The sequence below is a fragment of the Podarcis gaigeae genome, assembly GCF_964106915.1.
Source record: "Podarcis gaigeae genome assembly, chromosome: 14".
NCBI classification, from domain to species: domain Eukaryota; kingdom Metazoa; phylum Chordata; class Lepidosauria; order Squamata; family Lacertidae; genus Podarcis; species Podarcis gaigeae.
In genome coordinates, this window is record NC_139690.1 from 781,532 (window position 1) to 803,770 (window position 22,239).

Below are 22,239 nucleotides of genomic sequence, written 5' to 3' on the forward strand. Positions count from 1 at the left end.
CAAAGAGCAACGGCCTTTTACAGAGTCAAACCATTGTTCCATCTAGCTCAGTATTGCCTACACTGACCGACAGCAGCTTTCCAGGGTTTCAGACTGGACTCTCTCCCGGCCACACCTGGAAATGCTGTTGGGGAGGAAACTCTTCTCTGTATGTAAAGCAGTGACAATAACCACAACCTCCCCCCACAGTGGCGTAGCGTGGGTTGTCAGCACCCGGGGCAAGGCAAGTAATTTGCGACCCCTAACCCGGGGCAAGGCAAGTAATTTGCGACCCCTAACCTGTCGCTGCTGCCAGCTTCTTCTTGCTGCTGCCTGGTCTGGTCTGGTGTGGTTCTCTCCCGCGCTCAGTGCTGCACTGGGCGCCCGCTGCACTGTCCCTCCCCCAGATAGTCCCTCGCTCTCTCTCCGCACCGCACGCCTGGCACCCACCCCCTCCACAGTGGGCAGCGACCCGGCGGCTTGGATCGGATTCGCACAGCCAGCACTGCAGTGAGAGAGAGTGAGTGAGCCAGGTAGGGGCAGAGCTGCGAGTGCGAGCGCGCCCCCCCAGATTTTGCACCCGGTGCAGCCGGCCCCCACTGCACCCCCCACGCTACGCCACTGCTCCCCCCAATAAAATTCTCTTGTTGGTTTGCCAGGGAGGGAGGAGTTGCAAAGGGACTGCAAAATTGCCTTCCAGGTTTCTCTTCATCTTCTGTGGAGCCCTGAAACCTCACTTTGCCATCACTTTGCCATCTTTACATATACATGGGTCTCCCTCTGTTGGCCACAGGAGGAGAAAGCAAAAAGGTTGGCAAGAGGGTGTTGCTGTCTTGCTCACAATCCAGATTGATTCCCGTTTGGCTGCTGGCGCTCAAGCCAATTGCCCGACTTTCCTTCCTATTGGACCAGCACTTTGAGGTGTTGGCTGAAATGTTATATGGCTGTCTCCAACTAAGTTCTTCTCAGGGTAGACCGATTGCAGTTAAGGAGGCTAAGTTGTGCCCATTAATTTCAGTGGGCTTACTCTCAAGTCAGACTAGAGTGAGTTATAGTCCTGCAATAAGGCTGAGTGAGCCTTTGACACTTCAGGCAGCAGCTGCTGGAGGGGAGCAGCTGAGCCCCCGGCAATCCATCTCCTTGGGAAGACAGAGTCATATGGTGGTGCGGCTTGTTGGCCCCCTCCCCTCGGTAAAGCGGCCTGCTCCCCTCAGGTGTGCTAGAGGATACACCTGAGGTAAGTTTCAGATTCTGCACATGGCATGCAGATTTGATTTGGTCCTTTGTCTGAGGCAGCCAGATATCTTGGGCTGACTCTGGAAAAAAACATAAACAATTGGCCTCTGCCTCATAAGAAGCACCTGCTGGATCAGGTCCCTGTGGCCCATCCAGTAGCCAGCCAGATGCCTCTCTGGGGGAAGTCCGCAAGCAGGGCTGGAGCACAAGATCACAATTCTGTCCCCTTGCGATGCTCAGCAGCTGGTCCTCACAGGCACCGCTTTCTCTGTCTATAGGTCAGGCAGGGCTGAGCTGTTGGGCCATAGCCATCAATAGGCTTCTCCAGAAACCTTGTGTGTGTGTCAAGTGGCTCCCTGTCATGGATAATGCTGACAGCGGGACTTCCGTGTTAGCGCGATTGGGTAATGGCGGATTCCCTCCGAGCTCCGGAGGGAATCGGCTCTACTGAAGACGGGTCTTGCCGCCGCGGCGACGCGGGGACCCTTAGAAACCGCAGGCGCTGAAGCCTGCGGACTTGGTGACTCGGCGGGCACCTTAAGCGCCCCCCGACCCACGAAGAGCCTTTTTAAAGGCTTTGGAGAGGGTACGGAGAGTGGCGTGGTGCTGTGAGTAGACCGCTACTTCAGTGGAGTGAAGCCGCGAGCCATGGCCGAAGAGCACTGACTTTTTTCCTTGAACATTTGGACTCAAAAAGAAATAACCCGAGAGTAGTATGGAATTTGGATTTGAAAATTTCTTTCTCCTTGAATTTGGTACGATCGGGGGAGTGTTAAAAAGGAAGTCCGCACCCCCCCTTTTTGCAGACACTTAAAGCAAGAACCGGATAACTAAGGTGGAGAGACTACCTTTCTCTGTGTGAGATAAAAGTGATTAATTCCACAATTGACATCAGAAGTTTTGAGCTGGAGGTTAAGAACTGAATTTCAGAAGTTGATGTGTAACCCCCCCCCCCAGACCCGGGAGCGATCCACGAGTGAGCCTGTTGAGGAGACAGAAGGAATTTGACAGCTGTCAAACGAGCTGTCAAACGAACTGTTTAAGCTAGAAAAATCTGTTACCTATTTTGCAGACCAGATGGGTTACATTTGATTCAAAGTTGTTGGAAACAATGAAGAAATAAGTAATAGTAATTGATTGCTGGAGAAGGATTACTAAGTAACAAGAATCCCTCTAGGGGGGGGATTCTGAGGCACTACAATGGCTGCAGATGGAAAATTACAGGCCGAGTTGGAAAAAATCTTTTTTCTTGTGGGAAAACCTCAAGACCAGAGCACAGCTATGACTACAATGATTGTGACCTTGAATTCTAAAGTAAGCAATTCTGTTGCCTGTGTTAAGGACTTGATAAAAGAAAACTCTGCAGCTGAACTAGAAGACGTGACAAAAGAAAACTCTGCAGCTGAACCAGAAGAGATATTTTCAGAGTCAGAGGAGAGGGAAGGAGGAGCGGAGATATTTCAGGAGGAAAAGGCCAACCAAAAACCTACAAATAGGGAATACAAAGAAAATAAGATATGGACAATGAGAATCTGGCTGAAAAGCAAGGATGAAGAAGAGAGAGATCCCCTTATGGGGGGCTGAAAGAACTATGGACTACAAATTTGTGCAAGATGAAAGAGGGAGCCCTTGGGACATTCGGATTATTTGGACTTAAAAGAAGTAAGAAACAGGATCGGGACTCCGCTTTCGAATATGGAGGGCTGGTTGGAAGAAACACTGATCTTATTGGGATAGAGCTCCTTCGAGACTTGGTGGCCAACATAAAAGATTACCAACAAAACCAACGAAGAGGGACTGATAGAGATTTGAAGGCCTCGGACGTGAGAAATCCAGGCTAAGAACTGATATTATGGACACCTCTTTGGGGGAACGAAACCTGGAAAGAGGGGGGTGAGAATTTTCTTATAAGGTTATGATTTTTATGTCTAGTTATTATGTTTAGTAACTAATATGGTAATTGATAAATTGTTGGAAGGGAATTTAGGTCGACCTTTGGAAAGGATGTAATGATTATAATGGATCTGTGTAAGTTAAAATTGGATAATTAAGAAGAACTAAGTTTTTTTAAAAAATGATAATAATATTGTAAAGAAAGGAGATTAGAACTTGCTGAACTAACTATTGGAACTAGGATGCATGAAGGGGGGATGCGGGGAAGTCAGAGAATGGGGTTATGAAAGTAAGAATTTGAAATTGTACATGTTTGTCTGTGTCTTTGTGTGTTTGTTATGTCTATATAAAATGTGAAAACTCAATAAAAAAAATTATATAAAAAAAAAGATAATGCTGACAGCGATTCAGAAACATAAATTTCCTCCTCCAAACTGTTCTTCCCTGCCTCTTCTCAGGGAGCCTTCCCAGCCCGTCTCAAGAAGGTATTCATTGTGGGTGCTCCTATGTGGTTCCGAGTTCCATACTCCATCATCAGCCTGCTGCTTAAAGAGAAACTCCGGGAAAGGGTGAGTGGGCCTCCACCGTTCACCATCTCCATCGTGCTCCTCCTCCTCCTCCTCCTCCTTCTTCCTACTGCTACTGTTGTTACTATTACTGTTGTTATTAGTTATTGTCCGCCCTTTCCCCTAAGCTCCTAGGGCAAGTTGCAACAATCAAAACACAGTATTAAAAACAGTTTAAAACAACTTGCAATAGCTGAAATAAGGTGGGATCCAAAAATATGCACCTCAAGTGTCACAAGCCAAGATAAAGAGGTGCATCTTCAGTGTTCGCCAGAAGCTACCGTATTTTTCGCTCCATAAGACGCACCTAGTTTTTAGAGGGGGAAAGCAAGAAAAAAATATATTCTGCGCAGAGCATGTAAGCGGCTCTCGCTTTTCTTGCTTTAAACCCTTCCGTCGCTCCTCCTGCTTCGCTGAGAAGCCAGCAGAGCAAGAGCGATAGCTGCACAGCGCCTCTTCTTCTGGCTTCCCAGCAAAGCAGGATGAGGGAAGGAAGGGAGCCCTTACAAGGGAGCGCTGAGCAGAGCCTGGCAGCGGCTCTTGCTGGCTTTTCCGGGAGGTGTGGGAAGGGACAGAGAGCAGCCCATCAGTCCCTTCTCCCTCCTCGGGGAAAAGCCCCCAAGAGCCTCACTCCCTTTAAAGAGCCACGCAGAGCGTGTGTGTGGATCTTGGGGGCTTTTAAAGAAACGCTCCACACGGCTCTTTAAAGGGAGTGCTGAGCAGAGCCTCCCACCTGCATTTGCTCCATAAGACGCACACACATTTCCCCTTACTTCTTAGGAGGGAAAAAGTTTGTCTTATGGAGTGAAAAATGCGATATGCAATGAAGGTGCCAGGTGCACCTCTGTGGGAAGGGTCTCCCACAACTTAGGGGCCACCTCAGAGAAGGCTCTCTCCCACTCTCCCCTCCCCACCGTGCCTGTGAGGATGAGGAAACAACTAGAAGGGCCCCGTCTGTCAATCTCAGCACCTTGTAGGAGGTTTGTGGGGGAGGAGGCAGTTTTCAGGTATGCGGGGGGGCAGGGGGGCTGAGTAATTTATGGCTTCTAACACCCACCTGAGCGCCTTGAATTGGGCCTGGAAACAAACTGGCAAGCAATGCCATCACCTGAGTGCTGCATTTTGTTGTTGTTTAGTTGTGTCCAACTCGCCTTCCAGGGCAGCCCCACGCAGAGTGCAGCGGAGGGTTCATGTTTTGCTGTGCCTCCCTTTCCACCTGCCCCCTCTCTTGTAGGTCCAGATGGTGAAGATGTCTGAGCTGAAGGAGCACCTGCCCCAAGAGTGTCTCCCCGAGTACCTGGGCGGATCCCTCAAACTAGATCCCCTCAGCTGGAACTGCAGGTTCCTCCCACAGCAGAACGGCCACCCGGACCCCCTTGATGAGCTGATTCTGGTGCCACTGGCATCCCCCCGGGACAACAGCTCGGTGCACACGCCGGGGCCAAAGGCCATGACGGTGCAGGAGGTGCTGGAGCACGTCACCCAGAAGCAGAAGCGGGGCATCTATGAGGAGTACGAAGGCATCCGGCGCAGGAGCCCGGCAGGAACATTTGCCTGCTCCTTGTAAGGGTTCAAGTGTGGCACTGGGGGCAAGAGGTGTGGCAGAAGGGGGAGGTGATTGCTCCTGGCGCCCCTTGCCAGGGGAGCACCCATAGGATTCCGCAGTCTTGGGAAGAGAAACTCCCCTTTCCTCGCCCCACCCAATGTCCAGTTTCATCCAATTTCTGCAACATTTCTTAGGTCTTCACTTGTAGCCTTTTTTGTGGCTTGCAGAGCACCAGGTGGTTGGCTCAGAGAACAATCAAACCAGCTCTTGACTGTGGTCAGTGTCAGGGTGTATCCTGTCATTTTTCAGGTACACTGGGGAAATTTATCCCATGCGGCAATGTGCACAGGAATTAAGCTCTCCAAGAGATCCATATTGAAGAACATAAGAGGAGCCTGTCGGTTCAGCTCCACGGCCCATCACGTCCAGCCTCCTGTTCTCACAGTGTCCAGCCAGATGCCTCTCTGGGGGAAACCCACAAGCAGGATTTGAGCCCAAGAGCAGCCCTCCCCTCCTGTGTTCTTCAGCAACTGCCATTGAGAAGCCTTCCAGAGGCGGGGCAGAGCCACTGTGGCCCCCAATAGCCTCTCCTCCAAGGATTTGTCAAATCCTCTTTTAAAGCTGCCTAGACAGACGGCCTCCACTGCCTCTTGCCTGAGGAAGGACTTCCCTTTTATCCGTCCTAAATCTTCCAACACTCAACTTCCTTGTATGTCCCTGAGTTGTGTGTGTGTGTGTGTGTGTGTGTGTGTGTGTGTTCTTTAATCCAGAGGCCCCACAAGGCCGGGTTCCCCATCTCCTTGTGTTGCACTCACTGTGCCTGCCCTTGCTTGCCACAGGTCTCCCTTCAACCAGGAGAAGAACAGATATGGGGATGTGCCGTGTCTTGACCAAACAAGGGTGAAGCTGTCCAAGCAATTCAGCTATCCAGAGGTAAGCTGGCTGAGAGTTTTGGCTCTGCAAAGCTGCCTTGTATTGTATTGAATCGGACTGTCGGTCTAGCTCAGCCTTCCACAATCTGGTTCCCTCTGGTATTTATTGGCTATATTTATTGATCACTCTTTTCCCCCCAAAGGTAACTCAAACTAACTTACAAAATCTAAATGAATAAAACGCACAATAGTAAAGGTCAATCCTGATTTTAAAACATAGAATTCAAATGGCCTACAAAGTAAAGGAGGCCAGAGATTATTAAAGAGCCAAAGACCTGGAGAAAAAGCTGACGCAGGGAGAGCATTCCACAAGCAGGGAGCCACCACTGAAAAGGCCTATTTTTGGGGTGCCAGCCTCCCGCCAAGGGGGCGGGTGAAGAAGGGCCTTGCATAATGATCCCAAGGTCTGGGCCAGTTCATAGGGGGAGAATCAGTCTTGGAGGTATTGGGTTCATGAGCAGCAGAAGGCTCCATAGGTTAAAACCAGCACTCTGAATTGGGAGCCAGTGCAGTCAGGCTTGGGTTGAAGGAGCATCTCCACCCCATCATTCTGCCTGGACACTGAGGTCCAGCGCCAAGGGCCTTCTGGCGGTTCCCTCACTGGGAGAAACCAAGTTGCAGGGGGCCTTCTTGGTAGTGGCACCCGCCCTGTGGAACACCCTCCCATCAGATGTCAAAGATATAAACAACTACCAGATTTTTAGAACACATCTGAAGGTAGCCCTGTTTAGGGAAGCTTTTAATGTTTGGTGGACTACTAATAAAAGTTTAATATTTTGTTGGAAGCTGCCCAGAGTGACTGAAGAAACCCAGCCAGGGTGTAGGGTATAAATAATAAATTTATTATTATTATTATTATTATTGTTGTTGTTGTTGTTGTTGTTGTTGTTGTTGTTGTTGTATTTTGTGCTCCAGTGAGCAGCCTGGCCCCCAATTTTTGCACCAACTGCAGTTTCCAAGCCACCTTCAAAGGTAGCCCCACATAGAACACATTCCAATAAGACAGGATGCTGGGCTACAACTCCCATCATGCTTCCTAAGTGGTCCTGCTGGCTAGGGCTGATGGGAGCTGGAACCAAAGATTATCTGGGGGGCACCAAGTTTGGGAGAGTGCTATTGTCTGCACTGACTCAGAGCAGAGAGGTCAGTTTCTTCATGCAGAAAGTTTGAAAAATGCATATCATTATTCAAAGTAAATGCAAGCCAGAAATTGGGGTTCTTGTGCCGTGCTTCCCACCCCCAAAAAACCCTCCCACAAATTCTGTGCTTGCAATCAATGTGAGCAGATGACATTTGTGGAAATGGCACCCCTGTTTTTTAAAGACATTTCTCTTCCACGTTTGTGTTGTCCAAGGAACTCTGGACAGCTTACTTAGTGTTTGGTTCCACCGCCATTAAACTCTGTCAGGATGGTGAAGCAGATGAACAGCAATGAGCCCAAGATCGCCTTGTGAGCTTTGTGACTGAGTGGGAAATTCAGCCAGGTCTCACCGCTCTTATGTTCATTTACATGAGTTCTACATTTCCAGGCAACCCTCCAGAAGCAGTATGCAGAGTCAGGAAGTAGCTAATGGGGAAGGGCTGTCATTCAGAGAGATGATATTGTGCTACACCAACAACAGCTTAGGGCAAGGGCTCAGAGCTTAGTGGTAGAGCAGCTGCTATGCATGCAAAAGGTCCCAGGTTCAATCCCCAGCATCTCCAGATAGAAGAACCATCAGGTGAGACGAAAGATGTTCTCTTCCTCAACAGCCGCTGCCAGTCTGAGTCAAGTGCCCTTGGTTACAGGGCCAACCAGGTTCTGCCTGAAAGAAGGCAGCTTTTTAATCCAGTTCATGTATTCATAGGCAACAGACTGTCTCAAACCAAGCAGCTCTACTAGCAAAAGCATTTTAGATGGTGCAACAAAACTCGTCCTCCCTCTCCTTTCCCTGGGTACCCCCTAAATCGCTGCGGGTTTCCCTCCAACCCTCCCTCTGGAGCATTTCTCCTTCCTGCGTAGAATTGGGACCCAATTTAGCCTTTGTCATGCAGTGGTGCAGGAGGAAAGCCATGGGTTGTTGCCCCCCTTTTTCTCCCCTGCACATACTCATGCGCCCCCCAAGAGTGTTATGGTGTGCCTCTGCTTGGGTGTCACTGCTTTGGCCTGTCTGTCAGGGTGACCTTTCCTGTTGCGTCTCTCCAGCTGACAGATTACATCAACGCCAGTTTCATGGATGGCTACAAGCAGAGGAATGCATACATTGGCACCCAAGGTAGGGAGGCCCTGGGCACATCGGTGTTTGGGGTGGTGATCTGGCCAGGGGAGCAGGGTGGGTGGGCGGACCTTTTGCATTCCTGCAGAGACCGTGTTGCAGAGGAAGCAGTGGTGGCACTTTCCATCACAAGCTGAGATTCAAATTAGAAGAGCCTGGCTGAATCAGACGAAAGTCCCGCCTAATCCAGTGTCCTGCTTCTCCTGGTGGCCGACCAGATGCCCCTTGGAAGCTCAGGAGCAGGACTGGAGGGCGACATCACTCTCCTGGCTGGTGAGTCCCAGGGCCGGCACGCAGAGGCCTGCTCCTTTTGACCATGGAGGCAGCAGAAGGCTTGGCAGACAGGAACCGCTGATTGCTGTTCTCTTCCATTAATCTGTCTGATCACCTTTTAAAACCACCCAAGTTGGGGGCCATCACGGCCTCTTGTGAGAGCGAATTCCTTTTTATTATTAATTTTATTGATAGAATTTTTGAAGAGATAAACAATAATCCAACATCATTTCATTAATTCCATGGTTTGGCACTGTGTTTCCATCGTTCAGCTTCATTGGCTGCCTCCAAGTTCTAACATTAGGATAAATAAACTATTTTTCTGCTTTCCCCATGCATAACCTTATGCACCTGCCATTGTATACCTTGCTCAGAATTTTTCCTGAACTAAAATGTCCCAGATGTAATCTTTCTTCTCAAAGGGATTTCTCCATTATCCTTGATCTTTTTGGCGGCCCTTTGCTGAACCTTTTCCATCCCTACAATATCCCTTCTGAGGTGAGGCCTCTCTGCACCTTCCTAGGGTGCCTTTCCAGTGAGCTCTGCCCCCTACTCCAAGGTGTTCAGAGCTTTGCTGTGTACAGTTCTGGTCACGCCACCTAAAAATGGATATTGTGGAGTTTGGAGACATGCAGAAGAGGGCAAGTGAAAGGATTATGAGATGGAGTGACTCCACCATGAGGAAAGCTGGCAGCATTTGTGACTTCTTAGTTTAGAAGAAAGGCCAGTAAGAGGTGTTGCGAGAGAAGCTTATAAAATGAGGCATGGCATAGAGAAAGTGAATAGAGAATTTCCCCCCTCTCCTCTCTCGTAACACTCATAGACAACCAAGGAATCTGAATGTTAGAAAATTAAGGACAGGTAAAAGAAAGTCCTTCTTCATACAGTGCATAGGTAACCTGTGGGAACTTACTGCTGCAGAAGGCAGTGATGACCCCCTCGCCAGCTGGCTTCAAAAGGGGCTTGGACAAATTCATGGAAGAGGTGCTCTGCTCTGCTGCCCTGGCCAGAGGGAATAATGTTTTTGGATCCAGTTGCTGGAAACCTCAGGAGGGGGAGAGGGCTCTTGTGCTCCAATCCTGCTTGCAGGTTTTCCAGAGGATTCTGGGAGAACAGGGTGCTGGGTTAGATGGCCCTGGAGCTGATCCAGCACTTCCTCATGTGCTTGGGATCTCCAGTAACTGGTATTCCAGGACAGGCAGCACTACCCAGCCCACCACTCCCCTGTCCAGCTCCTTAATGGAGCTAGCTGTGCCCCCAGCATCTCAATGCAGAGATAGGGAACATGTGGCCCTCCAGATGTGGTTGAACTTCCTGTTGCATATTTAGCAGATTAATTGCACTGCAGAAAGTGTGCTGGGGAGACCACACGTTCAGGAAACAATGAAGAAACGCAAAAAATATATTTTGCTTGGCTTTAATTACAAAAACATTAAATCTATAAGTATGACCCATTCACCAGGGTAGTGAGAGAGGTACATACTCCTCTTTATATACTATACCCAATTGCTGACACAGCTTAATTAACACAACTTAACAGCACCTGCTATACTGCTTCACAGCTATAAAACTAGGTCATGATTTACTCTGGCCTTTAAAGAGATACACATCTTGTGAAACAATAATGAACCTTAATATTTAAATAAACCATTCAACACTTCCAACTCCCATTAGCACCAAACCAACATGGCCAGCGGTCAGGGATGATGAGAGCTGTAGTCCAGTGACATTTGGAGGGCCACAGGTCCCCCCTCTCCCATCACCATCCAGGACCTCCCAAGGTGAGAGCTTCAGTTTTAGCTCTCTTGGCCAATAGGCTTGAACCAGAGGTTGGGGAAGCTGCGGGCCTCCAGATGTTGCTGGACTACAATGCCCATCATCCCATCATAGGTCATCTGGGCTGGGGGTGATGGGAGCTGGAGTTCAAGGATTCCAGCAGGGCACCCTTTTGCCCATGGGCTTCTTGCAATACTTTGGAAAAGCCCCCTAAGACGATGACTGTTGCCGCAGTTTTCTCACCACATCTTCCAGTACTTATTTGGTGGGAATGCATTTAGCAAGTTAACCATGGGTTGAGGAGTTGTCTGAAGCTGGGTTTTAGCAAGCCAGGCTGTTGTTCCGCCCAGTCCAGGGCTCTCTGGCTGGCAGCAAAGCTTCATGAGCTGAGAGTCCTTTGAAGGGGAAATGCCAGGGAGAATGAATCCTTACGTTAAACGTTTAAATGAGGTCTAGTGGCTTTAGATGGGACCTGGGAAACCATGGTTTGCATCCCCACACAACCATGGAGCCTGGCAGAAGACCTTGGGCCAGCCATCTTCTCTCAGCCTTGTCTACCTCACAGGGCTGCTGGGAAGATGAATGAGGGGAGGGAGAAGATCTGCATCACCTGGAACTCATCGGAGGAGAAATACAGTGGTGCCCCGCAAGACGAACGCCTCGCAAGACGGAAAACCTGCTAGACAAAAGTGTTTTCCATTTTGGAGGCGCTTCGCAAAACGAATTTCCCTATGGGGTTGCTTCGCAAGGCGAAAAAATCTTGCGTCCCCCTGCGTTGTTGTTTTTTTGCTTTTTTCACCCTTTTCCTAAGCCGCTAAGCCGCTAATCAGCTGTTCCGCTGATAAGCCGCTTAACAGCTGATCGCTAGAAGCCACTAGACAGCTTAGCGCTAATCCACTAAGCTGTCAATGGGCTTGCTTCGCAAGTCGAGAAAACCGCTAGACGAAGAGAATCGCGGAACGGATTCTTTTCGTCTAGTGAGGCACCACTGTAGGAGGCCTTCAGTTCCTTTCCCTTCTTAATTTGTGTCTGTCTGTGTGTGCTGCTGCTTCTCTTCAGGGCCGTTAGAGAACACATATGGTGACTTCTGGCGCATGGTGTGGGAGCAAAATGTGCTGGTGATAGTCATGACTACGAGGTGAGTGTTCAGGCAGAGCCACACCTTCTTTCTGCACCTGCACTCTGCCTTGGAACTGGGAGAGGCACAGGTGCCCCACTAACTGACCACCTGCCATTTGTGGGCTCAGAGGTTCAGGTGCCCACTTACTTATTTATTTCATGAAGTTTATACATGGCTTGATTGTTAAAAAGAAAAGAAAGAAAATCCTCAGAGCAGTTTACAAAGAGAAAAAACAATAAAGTCATCAGTAAAAAAGGATGCTTTAAAACATTCAGGAATCAAAATCTACAATAAACTAAGTAATGGGTGGGAGAGCTGAAAAAAATTCACATCTGGCAACCAATGTGCCCCTTTGGCTTCAGATAGGACATGGGTAGGTAAAGGTAAAGGGGACCCCTGACCATTAGGTCCAGTCGTGACCGACTCGGGGGTTTTGGCGCTCATCTCGCTTTACTGGCCAAGGGAGCCAGGGTACAGCTTCTGGGTCATGTGGCCAGCATGACTAAGCCGCTTCTGGCGAACCAGAGCAGCGCACAGAAACGCCGGAGCGGTACCTATTTATCTACTTGCACTTTGACGTGCTTTTGAACTGCTAGGTGGGCAGGAGCAGTGACCGAGCAACAGGAACTCACCCCGTCGCGGGGATTCGAACCGCTGACCTTCTGATCGGCAAGTCCTAGGCTCTGTGGTTTAACCCACAGAGCCACCTGCATCCCATAGGACATGGGTAGACAAGGCTAAAAAGCCCAGGACAGAAATGTTCATGGTGTCTCCTTGACCAGAAGCAATACATTTAGCATTAACTCTAGAAGTGTACACTCGATTATGTCCAAACTAAGCCTCCTAGAGCAAAATATACACCAGGATTACTCAAAAGCACACACACAAATTTCATAGAACCATCAAATCCTTGAACTGTAAAGTTGGAAGGGACCCTCTGCAAACTGCTTGAACTTGGCTTGGTAGATATGCAGATGTCATTCACAGGAAACATGGAGTCTTTCTTCAGTGTGGGCTTCTGATTAAATCGGTTAGCCCTTCAACTTCCCTTTCTTGTGTTCAAGGCTGGAAGAAGGAGGCAGACGGAAGTGTGGCCAATACTGGCCATTGGAGAAAGACTTCCAGACTTGCTATGGAAACCTGACGGTCACCAATCTGGGAATAGAGAACCTCAACCATTACAAGAAAACCATTCTGGAGATCTACAACTTTGAGGTAACCACAAATTTCTCTAAGTATTTCTCAAACTTGAGTCTTCAGCTATTGTTACACTACAACTCCCATGATCCCTAGCTAGCAGCACCAGTGGTCAGGGATGATGGTAGTACAACAACAGCTGGAGACCCAAGTTTGAGAAACACTGCCTAAGGCAGTATTGTGTTCTGGTCCTGAGGAAGAGCCCCACAAGACAAGGCAGGTCGGTTGTCCCAGCACCAAGGCTGGCTGCTAGGGAGCAACTTGCTCCTGGTGAGAAGGGCCATAGCTGAGTGGCAGAGCATCTGTTTTGCAAGCGAAAGCTCCCAGGTTCAATCACTCCAGCCAGGGTTGGGAGAGACTCCTCCCTGCCTGGAATCCTGGACAGACTATCCTGAGAATGTTTGTGTTCCTAATACAGACACCTAATACAGGGAACTCTATAAATGGACAATGTGTGTAATGCCTGATTCATGTTGAACATTGTGAACATTAGATATGTTGATCAGTGAATCTGCAGTGTATCCAGCTGGAGAATATTCCTACTGATAAAGCAGAGTAAAACGCCTTGTGGACAGTCAAGTGTTGGGCCTACTCGCAAGTGTCACTGGGAGGCCGAGGGCACAGCATACGCACTTTATGCAAGGCCTCTCAGAATTCTGGGCCAAATTAGCCTGAATTCAGCAGCAAGGAAGGCCAGGTTCTGCATTCTGAATAAATACTGAAAAGTTGGGTGCTTTCACTTATTTTGCACCTTTGATTCTGCCTTTTCTGTGGTGACCAGAAGCTATGCAGAACTGAGTCTCCAGTGTCTGGAAATCTTGATAGTTACATTTTGTGTTTCTTTGGGCTGTAGCCAATGTAAAGGTAAGGTAAAGGACCCCTTGGACAGTTAAGTCCAGTCGAATTTGACTATGGGGTGCGGCACTCATCCTCTCTTTAGTGTTGAGTTAAATTCATGTGGCAATAGTGCATACTTGCCAGTGGAACATTGTTTCACAAGACAATGTGTAAGTGGCTTGCTGGCAACTTTGTGGCACAACAGATTGTGCAATCTGTTGCACAAAATAGTTTCCCCCCGTGCAGCTCTTGCATTTGATTAATCTGTTGTGCAACATTGCAACTCCTTAGTCAGCCAGCACAAGAGCCTTTGCCTGAGTGCACAGAGAACATTTAATAGAGCCCTGATTGCTCAGCAGCCATTGTCTCCATAGAGAGTCAATGTGACTTAGCAGTTAGAGTGCTGCTCTAAGACCTGGAAGATGCGGGTTCAAATCCCCGCTCTGCAATTAATCTCACTGGGTGACCTTGGGCCAGTCACTCACTTTCAGCCTAACCTGCCTCACAGAGTTGTTGTGGGGGTTAAATGAGGAGAGGGAGAACCATGTATGCAACCTTGAACTCCTTGGAGGAAAAGGTGGGATAGGAATGCATTAAAATAAATAATAAACAAACCAACAAACACTTTCAAATATATTTACTTGGGGTTCCCATTATGGGTATACAGTTGGGGCCTGTTGCTTATGTCAACCTGTGAAGTAATTGTGACCCTTCCAGGAAGCAATCACTGCTGATCTAAGTAGAAGAGGGTTGAGAAATGGGGGGGGGCATGTCCAGGTAAAGGGGGTGACATAAGAGAAGAGACAGGCAAGAGCGGGGTCCATTCCTTTCTCCCCTTTCCGCCATTCTTCCCTCCGCAGAGCCGCGAGAGGCGACTGGTGACCCACTTCCAGTATGTGAGCTGGCCTGACTATGGTGTCCCGACCTCAGCAGCAACTCTCATCGACTTCCTGGGGGCTGTCAAACATCAGCAGAGGGTGGCTGTCAGTGCCTTGGGGCCACGCTACAAAGGCCATCCTGGTGGGCCACCTATTGTGGTGCATTGCAGTGCTGGCATTGGCAGGACAGGTAAGGATGCCAAGACAAAGAAGCTTTCAGTGGACGCTGGTGGCGCTGTGGTTTAAACCACTAAGCCTCTTGGGCTTGCCGATCAGAAGGTCGATGATCCGAATCCCTGCGACAGGGTGAGCTCCCGTTGCCCAGTCCCAGTTCCTGCCCATCTAGCTGTTTGAAAGCACCTCAAAGTGCAAGTAGATAAATAGGTACCACTCCGGTGGGAAGGTAAACGGCGTTTCCATGAGCTGCTCTGGTTTGCCAGAAGTGGCTTAGTCATGCTGGCCACATGACCTGGAAAAACTGTCTGCGGACAAACGCAGCTCCCTTGGCCTATAAAGCGAGATGAGCGCCACAGCCCCAGAGTCGTCTGCGACTGGACTTGACTTGTCAGGGGTCCTTTAGCTTTATCTTTTTTTAATGGAAAGGCAGAGAAAGACATCTGCCTGCAGCCTTAGTGACTGGTTGGCGTTGACCAGTGATGGGGCCTTTTCAGTGGTGGCTCCTCATTTGTGGAATGAGGCTTTCCCAGGCACAGTGTGTCCCAGCTTTTTCCTTATTAATATTCAGCCAGGATTTCAAAGCATTCCTGTTCACCCAGGCATTTGACGGCAGCGGGTAGAATCATAAAATCATAGAGTTGGAAGAGACCACCAGGGCCATCGAGTCCAACCCCCTGCCAAGCAGGAAACTGGTGGTGCATTGCAGTGCTGGCATTGTTCCTCCAGCAACCTGGAAATTAATCTTAAGGCTGTGTGGCTGTTTTTAGATGTTCTTAATTGTTCTTAATTAATTCTTAATTGTTTTTAAACAATTAAGGCCATAACACTTGCATAAAACTGTTCCAAATGGAACATAACACCATAGCACTGGCCAGTTGCTAATCTCCCTTTCCTGGGCAAGGTTCTGGAGTGAGTGGTCGCAGACCAGATCCAGGCACTTTGGGAAGAAATTGATTTTCTGGATCCATTTCAATTGAGGTTTGGCCTGGTTTTGTCACAGAAACTGCTTTGGTCGCCCTGTATGATGACCTCTATCGAGAGACAGACAAGGGAAACATGTCTGTGTTAATTCTTCTTGACCTCTCAGCAGCTTTCAGTACCATCGACCATGGCATCTGGAGCGACTCTCTGAACTGGGGGGGGCACCGCTTTGCAGTGGTTCCAGTCCTTCTTGGATGGTGTTACTTGGGGAATGTTTTTCAGCCCCATAGAACCTTCAAGGTGGGGTTCTGCAGGGCTCAGTCCTATCCCCCACGTTGTTTAACATCTCCATGAAATCACTGGGTGGGGTTATCCGGAGGTTTGGAGTATGTTGTCAGCAGTATGCTGATGACACTCAGCTCTATTTCTCCTTGACATCTGCAGGTGGGGCAGTGGAAGTGCTGGACCAGTCTTGGTAGTGGACTGGATGAGAGCCAAGAAACAGAAGCCCAATCCAGATAAGACTGTTGGTGGGGGGTTCCCTAGACCAGATGGGTGGGAGGTCGCCTGCTCTTGATGGGGTTATGTTTCCTCTGAAGGAGCAGGTTCATAGCCTGGGGTTCCTCCTGGATCCTTTGCTGTCGCTCAAGGCTCAGGTGGCCTCAGTGACCCAGAGTGCCTTCCATCAGCTTCAGCCAGTGGCCCATCTACATCCCTATCTGGACAGGGAGAGCCTAACTACTGTTCTCTACACTCTGGTAATCTGAAGGTTAGATTACTGCAGTGCGTTGTACGTAGGGCTGCCTCTGAAGACGGTTCGGAAACTTCAGCTAGTGCAGAATTCAGCGGCCAGGTTGCTCACCGGAGCAAGACGGTTTGAGCCTATTACACCGATCCTGGTCCAACTGCACTGGCTACTGATTAGTGTCCAGGCCCAATTCAAAGTGAAATTAAACATATTAATTCATCACTTAAATAGAATCCTAAGCCAATTAAATATCTGCAAGCTGTTTCCAGTTAATTTAACTTAACATATTTAACTAATTTAATCTTCCTCATACTCCTCCTCCTCCTTCTGGTCACGGACTCTTCCGGTTAGGTCAGCTAGCTCCGAAAAATCCATCATCTTCATCTGCCATTCTTCCACCGCTGGTAAATCTTGAATTTTCCACTTTTTGGCTAGTAAGATTCGAGCAGCAGTTGTGGCATACAAAAATAATTTAACATCTTTCTTGGGCAATTCCAAACCTGTTATTCCAAGAAGAAAGGCCTCTGGTTCTTTATAAATGTATATTTCAACATTTCTTTCAATTCATTATAAATCTTTTCCCAGAAGGGACAGGTCCACCACATATGATAAAAGGTTTCTTCCTTTTCTTTACATTTCCAGCATAGATTATCACAGTTATGATATATCTTTGCTAATTTTACAGGAGTCAAATACTATCTGTACATCATTTGCATTATATTTTCCTTTAACACAATACATGCAGTGAACATGACCCCTTTCTTCCACAATCTTTCCCAATCCTCAAACATTGTATTATGTCCTACATCTCTCATGGCCACTGGGCCCATCACCTCCTGGCAAATAGAAGGGGAAGAAATGGAGGCAGTGAGAGAGTGAGAGATTTTACTTTCTTGGGCTCCGTTATCACTGCAGATGGTGTCAGCAGCCACAAAATTAAAAGACGCCTGCTTCTTGGGAGAAAAGCAATGACAAACCTAGAGAGCATCTAAAAAAGAAGAGACATCACCTTGCTAACAAAGGTCCGTATAGTTAAAGCTGTGGTTTTCCCTGTAGTGATGTATGGAAGTGAGAGCTGGACCATAAAGAAGGCTGATATCCGAAGAATTGATGCTTTTGAATTATGGTGCTGGAGGAGACTCTTGAGAGTCCCATGGACTGCAAGAAGATCCAACCTCTCCATTCTTAAGGAAATCAGCCCTGAGTGCTCACTGGAAGGACAGATCCTGAAGCTGAGGCTCCAATACTTTGGCCACCTCATGAGAAGAGAAGACTCCCTGGGAAAGACCCTGATGTTGGGAAAGATGGAGGAGAGGACGACGGAGGACGAGATGGTGGGACAGTGTTCTCGAAGCTAACAGCATGAGTCTGACCAAACTTCGGGAGATAGTGGAAGACAGAAGTGCCTGGCGTGCTCTGGTCCATGAGGTCACGAAGAGTCGGACACAACTAAATGACTAAACAACAACAATCTTTTGGGATATCTTTATCTAGAATTCCTAGTAGATATGCCTCTGCCTTTTTTGTGTGTGATGTCCTTATCAATTTTTTTATTTCGGCGTGGATCATGTCCCAAAAGGTTTTAATCTTAGGGCAAGTCCACCACATGTGGTATAACGTACCTTTTGTTCTGTTACATTTCCAGCATTTGTCGTTGTTCCTTTTATTTATTTTTGACAATCTGTCAGGGGTTAGGTACCATCTGTGGTGAATTTTTCTGAAATTCTCCCTTAATGAATCACACGCAGTAAAATTTATGTTTTTCTCCCAAAAAGTTTTCCATCTTTCCAGATCTATCTCATATCCCAAATCGTGCTCCCACTTTAACATGTTTTCCCCTTTCGTCTCTTGTTCTGAGGTGGTTTTCATTAATAATCTATACATTTTTGCAAGTATTTTTTGATCGCTTTGCAATATTTCCTTTTCTAATTTTGAGGTTTTATTTTCAAATCCCCCCCCCCTTTTATGTCTTTTTCATATGTTGCGTTTAATTGATAATATTGTAACCAATTTATTCCAAATGTTTGTAATTGTTTGTAAGTTTTTAATTTAATATTTCTGTCTGCATCTTCTAATATTTCCCTATATGTTGGCCAAGTCTCTTTTGCATTACTCTTTAATGTTGTAGTTGCCTCCACTGGTGAAACCCATTGGGGAGTTTTCTCAATAATTTTTCCTTTTGTTCTTTCCTAGACATCCAATAGAGCCTTTCTTAAATCTGGCACTGCGAATTCTCCACTTTCCTTTGGGCCCATCATTACTTCTAATTTTATCCTTGCCTTTTTCCTCTGCCATATAAAATTTGCAAGATCTCTTTGCCAGCTTATAAAATATTTAGTTCCTATTACAATTGGAATCATTTGAAATAAAAATAGAATTTTGGGGAGTATCATCATTTTAATCATAGATATTCTTCCTCCTAATGATAATTTTAGTTTTCCCCATTTATCCATACTTCCTTTAATTTCTTTCCATTTTTTAATATAATTATACTTAAATGAATTTGTATTTTTATTTGTAATCCATATCCCTAAGTAGTTCACTTTATTTTCTATTTTTAGTCCTGTTGTTTCCTCTAATTCCTTTATTCCCTTTCTCGCCTATATTTTTTGTTATCAATTTCAATTTATCTTTGTTCAATTTGAATCCTGCTACTTTGGCAAATTCTTTAATTCTTTCTAATGTTTTTTTTATACTTTCTTTTGGTGTTTCGGTTGTAATAATCACATTTTCTGCAAATGCTCTTACTTTGTAACACTGTGTACCAAGACATATGCCCTTTATTTCTTCATTCTTTCTCAGAGCTATTAATAGGGTTTCTAATATTGTAATAAATAGGAGTGGGGATAAAGGACATCCCTGTCGTGTCCCTCTCTTGATGTCAAATTCTTCTGTAATTTCGTTGTTTAGGATTAATTTGGCTCTTTGTTTTTTGTAAATTGCTTGAATTCCATTCATAATTCTTTTACCTAAATTTAAACTTTCGCAGGTTTTAATCATACATTTCCAAGAGACACTGTCAAATGCCTTTTCAGCGTCTACCAAAAGCATTGAAATTTATTTACTTTGATTCATTTTGGCATATTCCATTAAGTCTATAATTATTCTAGTGTTGTCCTTCATTTGTCTGGCTGGCAAAAATTCTGCCTGATCTTTTTTAATTATCCTTTTTAGCAGAGTTTTCATTCTATTTGCAAGAACTCTAGTAAATATTTTATAGTGTATATTCAATAAAGATATTGGCCTGTAGTTTTTTATAAGTCTCAAATCCGTACCTTGCTTTGGGATAAGGGTTATCAATGCTTCTTGCCACGAACTGGGTATTTCTCCTTTGTCTAAAATTTAATTGTAATTTGGGTGTTATTATTTCCTCTAATTTTTTATAATATGTTACTGAAATTCCGTCTGGTCCTGGCGATTTCCCATCCTTCATATTTTTAATCACTTTTTTAATCTCTTCAAGTTCAATATTTGAGTTTAAAATTGCATATTCTTCTTCTTCTATATCTGGTAATCTGTTTTCTAATAGGTATTCCTGGATTTTCTTTTCCTCTTTCAATTCTACTTTATATAATTTTTTAAATATTTTGTAAATCTTTCTTTGATTTGTTTTGGGTCAATAATTTCTTTTTCTTCGTCAATAATTCTATTTATTACTCTTTCTACCTGTCTTTCCTTAATAAACCATGCCAGCATCCTACCCGGTTTATTTGCCCATTCAAAATATCTTTGTTTTGTCCATGTAATTTTTTTCTCAATTTCTCTATTTATTAAATTCGATAGGTGGGCTTGTAAGTTCTTTATTTGTTGGATATCTTCATTTTTGGGGTTTTTCACTAAATCTTTTTCTTTCTCTCTTATTTATTTATTTCCATAAATTAGTATCTTCATTTCTCCTTATCATTCCAATCTGTTGTATTACATACCCTGCATATAGGCTTTACTCACTTCCCAAATCATTTTTTATCTGTATCCTGATTTTCATTTATTTCATAGAATTAATTCAATATTTCCTTAGCCCTTTTAAAAGGGCTATGTCCTACATCTCTTGCCCAATCTATCATCACAGATTTAACTTGTTCATCTTTTGTATGCCACTCCAACAATAACTTATACATTTTAGATAAATTTTAATCCTTAGTATCCAACAACTCCATCTCCAACTTAGATTTTTCAAAAACAAAACCTTTTTTCTTATCCCATTTATACAATTCATTAATCTGGTGATCACTGGGCAACAATTTTTTACTTTTTGAATGTTGTCTAGATTTCTACAACTGATTTAGGGTATTTTTGCACTGCTGAATCAGGAAATGGCATCCGTTTCTCTCCATCAGGTCAGGTTTACTGTAAACTGAATGGTGGGCATTGATAAAGGTAAGTACAAGTAAATTGCATGTTGCTTCACCATTTTTCAAACTTCAGGGCTTAGAACTCCTGGAATGCTCAGCGGCAGGGAGGTCTCTCTTCAGAGTTCAACAGTAGTCAGCCATCATGACTGCGTCCCAGCGACCCTGATACCTGGTCTCCATCTCTTTCATGTCCTGATGGAATCTCTCCCCCTGCTCGTCACTCATTGAACCCAGGTTCGCAGGAAACCGGTCCATATGTGAAAATAGGTAGTGCATCTTGACGCTCATGTTGCAGCCCAGGTTTCTGAAAGCAGTCAGCATGTTGTTGACAAGTTCTGCGTAGTTTCTGGCCTTATTGTTGCCAAGAAAGTTCTTCACTACCAGAACAAATGCCTTCCACACTTCCAGTTCCACTTCATTCGTTGAGTTTCCGAACTCTGGATCTCTGATGAGCTGACGGATCTGAGGACCGTCAAAGATGCCAGCTTTCAACTTCTCCATGGTCAATCCTGGAAAAGCCTGGCACAAGTAAGTGAAGCAGTCACCATCCTTGTCCAGAGCCTTGGTGAACTGCTTGATTAAGCCGAGCTTGATGTGCAGCAGTGGGAAGAGTATTCTGTCTCTGTTCACCAGAGGGTCGTTGATGACGTTCCTTTCTTTGCAAGGCACCAATTCCTCCTTCACAGGCCAGTCCTTCTTCGTGTAATGCTGAGCACGGTTCCTACTATCCCACATGCACAGAAAACATGGGTACTTGGTGAAGCCAGACTATTGTCCAAACAAAAAGATCACCATCTTCAGGTCAACACAAATAAACCACTTATGCTGATCATAACCAATTTTCTCCAGCACATACTTCACCGCTTCATAGTTCTCCTTCAGTGTACTCGAGTGAGCCAGGGGTATAGAGGCAAACTGGTTGCCGTTGTGTAGCAGAACACATTTCAGTGATCGCTTGCTGCTGTCAATGAACAGTCTCCAATCTTTGGGTTCGTACTGTGGCACTCCAAGCTTGAGCAGAAGCTGCGCAATATCTGCACAGTACACCAAGTCCTTCTCTTCTGAGAAAAAATGGAGGTACTCTTGATGCATGTTGCGGAAGAAGCTGATGCGAGCACTGTCAGAGAGGAGGTTTTTTTCCTTCAATCTGGATGCCAACAGTTCGGCAGAGTCCTTCGACAAGCTGAGGTCGTGAACTAGATCATTCAACTCCTTTTAGGAAAATGGATGTGGAGCATCATCTTCAAGAACCACTTCTTCTTCTTCATGTCCTTCAACACTGGAGGCATCTTCGTCACTAATGTCAGGAAGTTCTCTGAAGATAGGCACTGGAATTTCATCACAATGAGCTACAGGATGACGTGCTGATTGAAGATCAGGATACTTCGTGGGGCGGCTGCCCCATTAACTTAGTTTTGATCCCCCAACTTTATGCTTTGCCGCACCAATTTATGGAAGATTTCAAGGTTTTATGACTTCAAACTGATCCCTTTTTGACATAATCACCCAGAACTATCGGACCTGAATACTTGTTGTCATTAAAATAATCATTT

At 46.1% G+C, this 22,239-nt stretch overlaps 1 protein-coding gene across 2 annotated transcripts in view; it reads left to right on the forward strand.

Annotated features, from left to right (window-relative positions):
• PTPN9 (protein tyrosine phosphatase non-receptor type 9) overlaps positions 1 to 22,239 on the forward strand; it is a 60,924-nt gene that overhangs the window by 27,600 nt on the left and 11,085 nt on the right. The window contains exons 6-13 of one of the 2 annotated variants that reach the window (XR_014557903.1): positions 3,567 to 3,677; positions 4,909 to 5,237; positions 6,060 to 6,153; positions 8,338 to 8,407; positions 11,516 to 11,594; positions 12,641 to 12,791; positions 14,471 to 15,281; positions 15,372 to 17,146. Coding sequence is in view for 1 of the 2 variants with exons in the window: in XM_083712216.1 (XP_083568342.1) it covers positions 3,567 to 3,677; positions 4,909 to 5,237; positions 6,060 to 6,153; positions 8,338 to 8,407; positions 11,516 to 11,594; positions 12,641 to 12,791; positions 14,471 to 14,678 (1,042 nt within the window). In the remaining variant the exon portion in view is untranslated. Of the gene's footprint in view, positions 1 to 3,566; positions 3,678 to 4,908; positions 5,238 to 6,059; positions 6,154 to 8,337; positions 8,408 to 11,515; positions 11,595 to 12,640; positions 12,792 to 14,470; positions 15,282 to 15,371; positions 17,147 to 22,239 lie in introns of those variants that run through there. The other variant, XM_083712216.1, reaches the window with a different exon arrangement.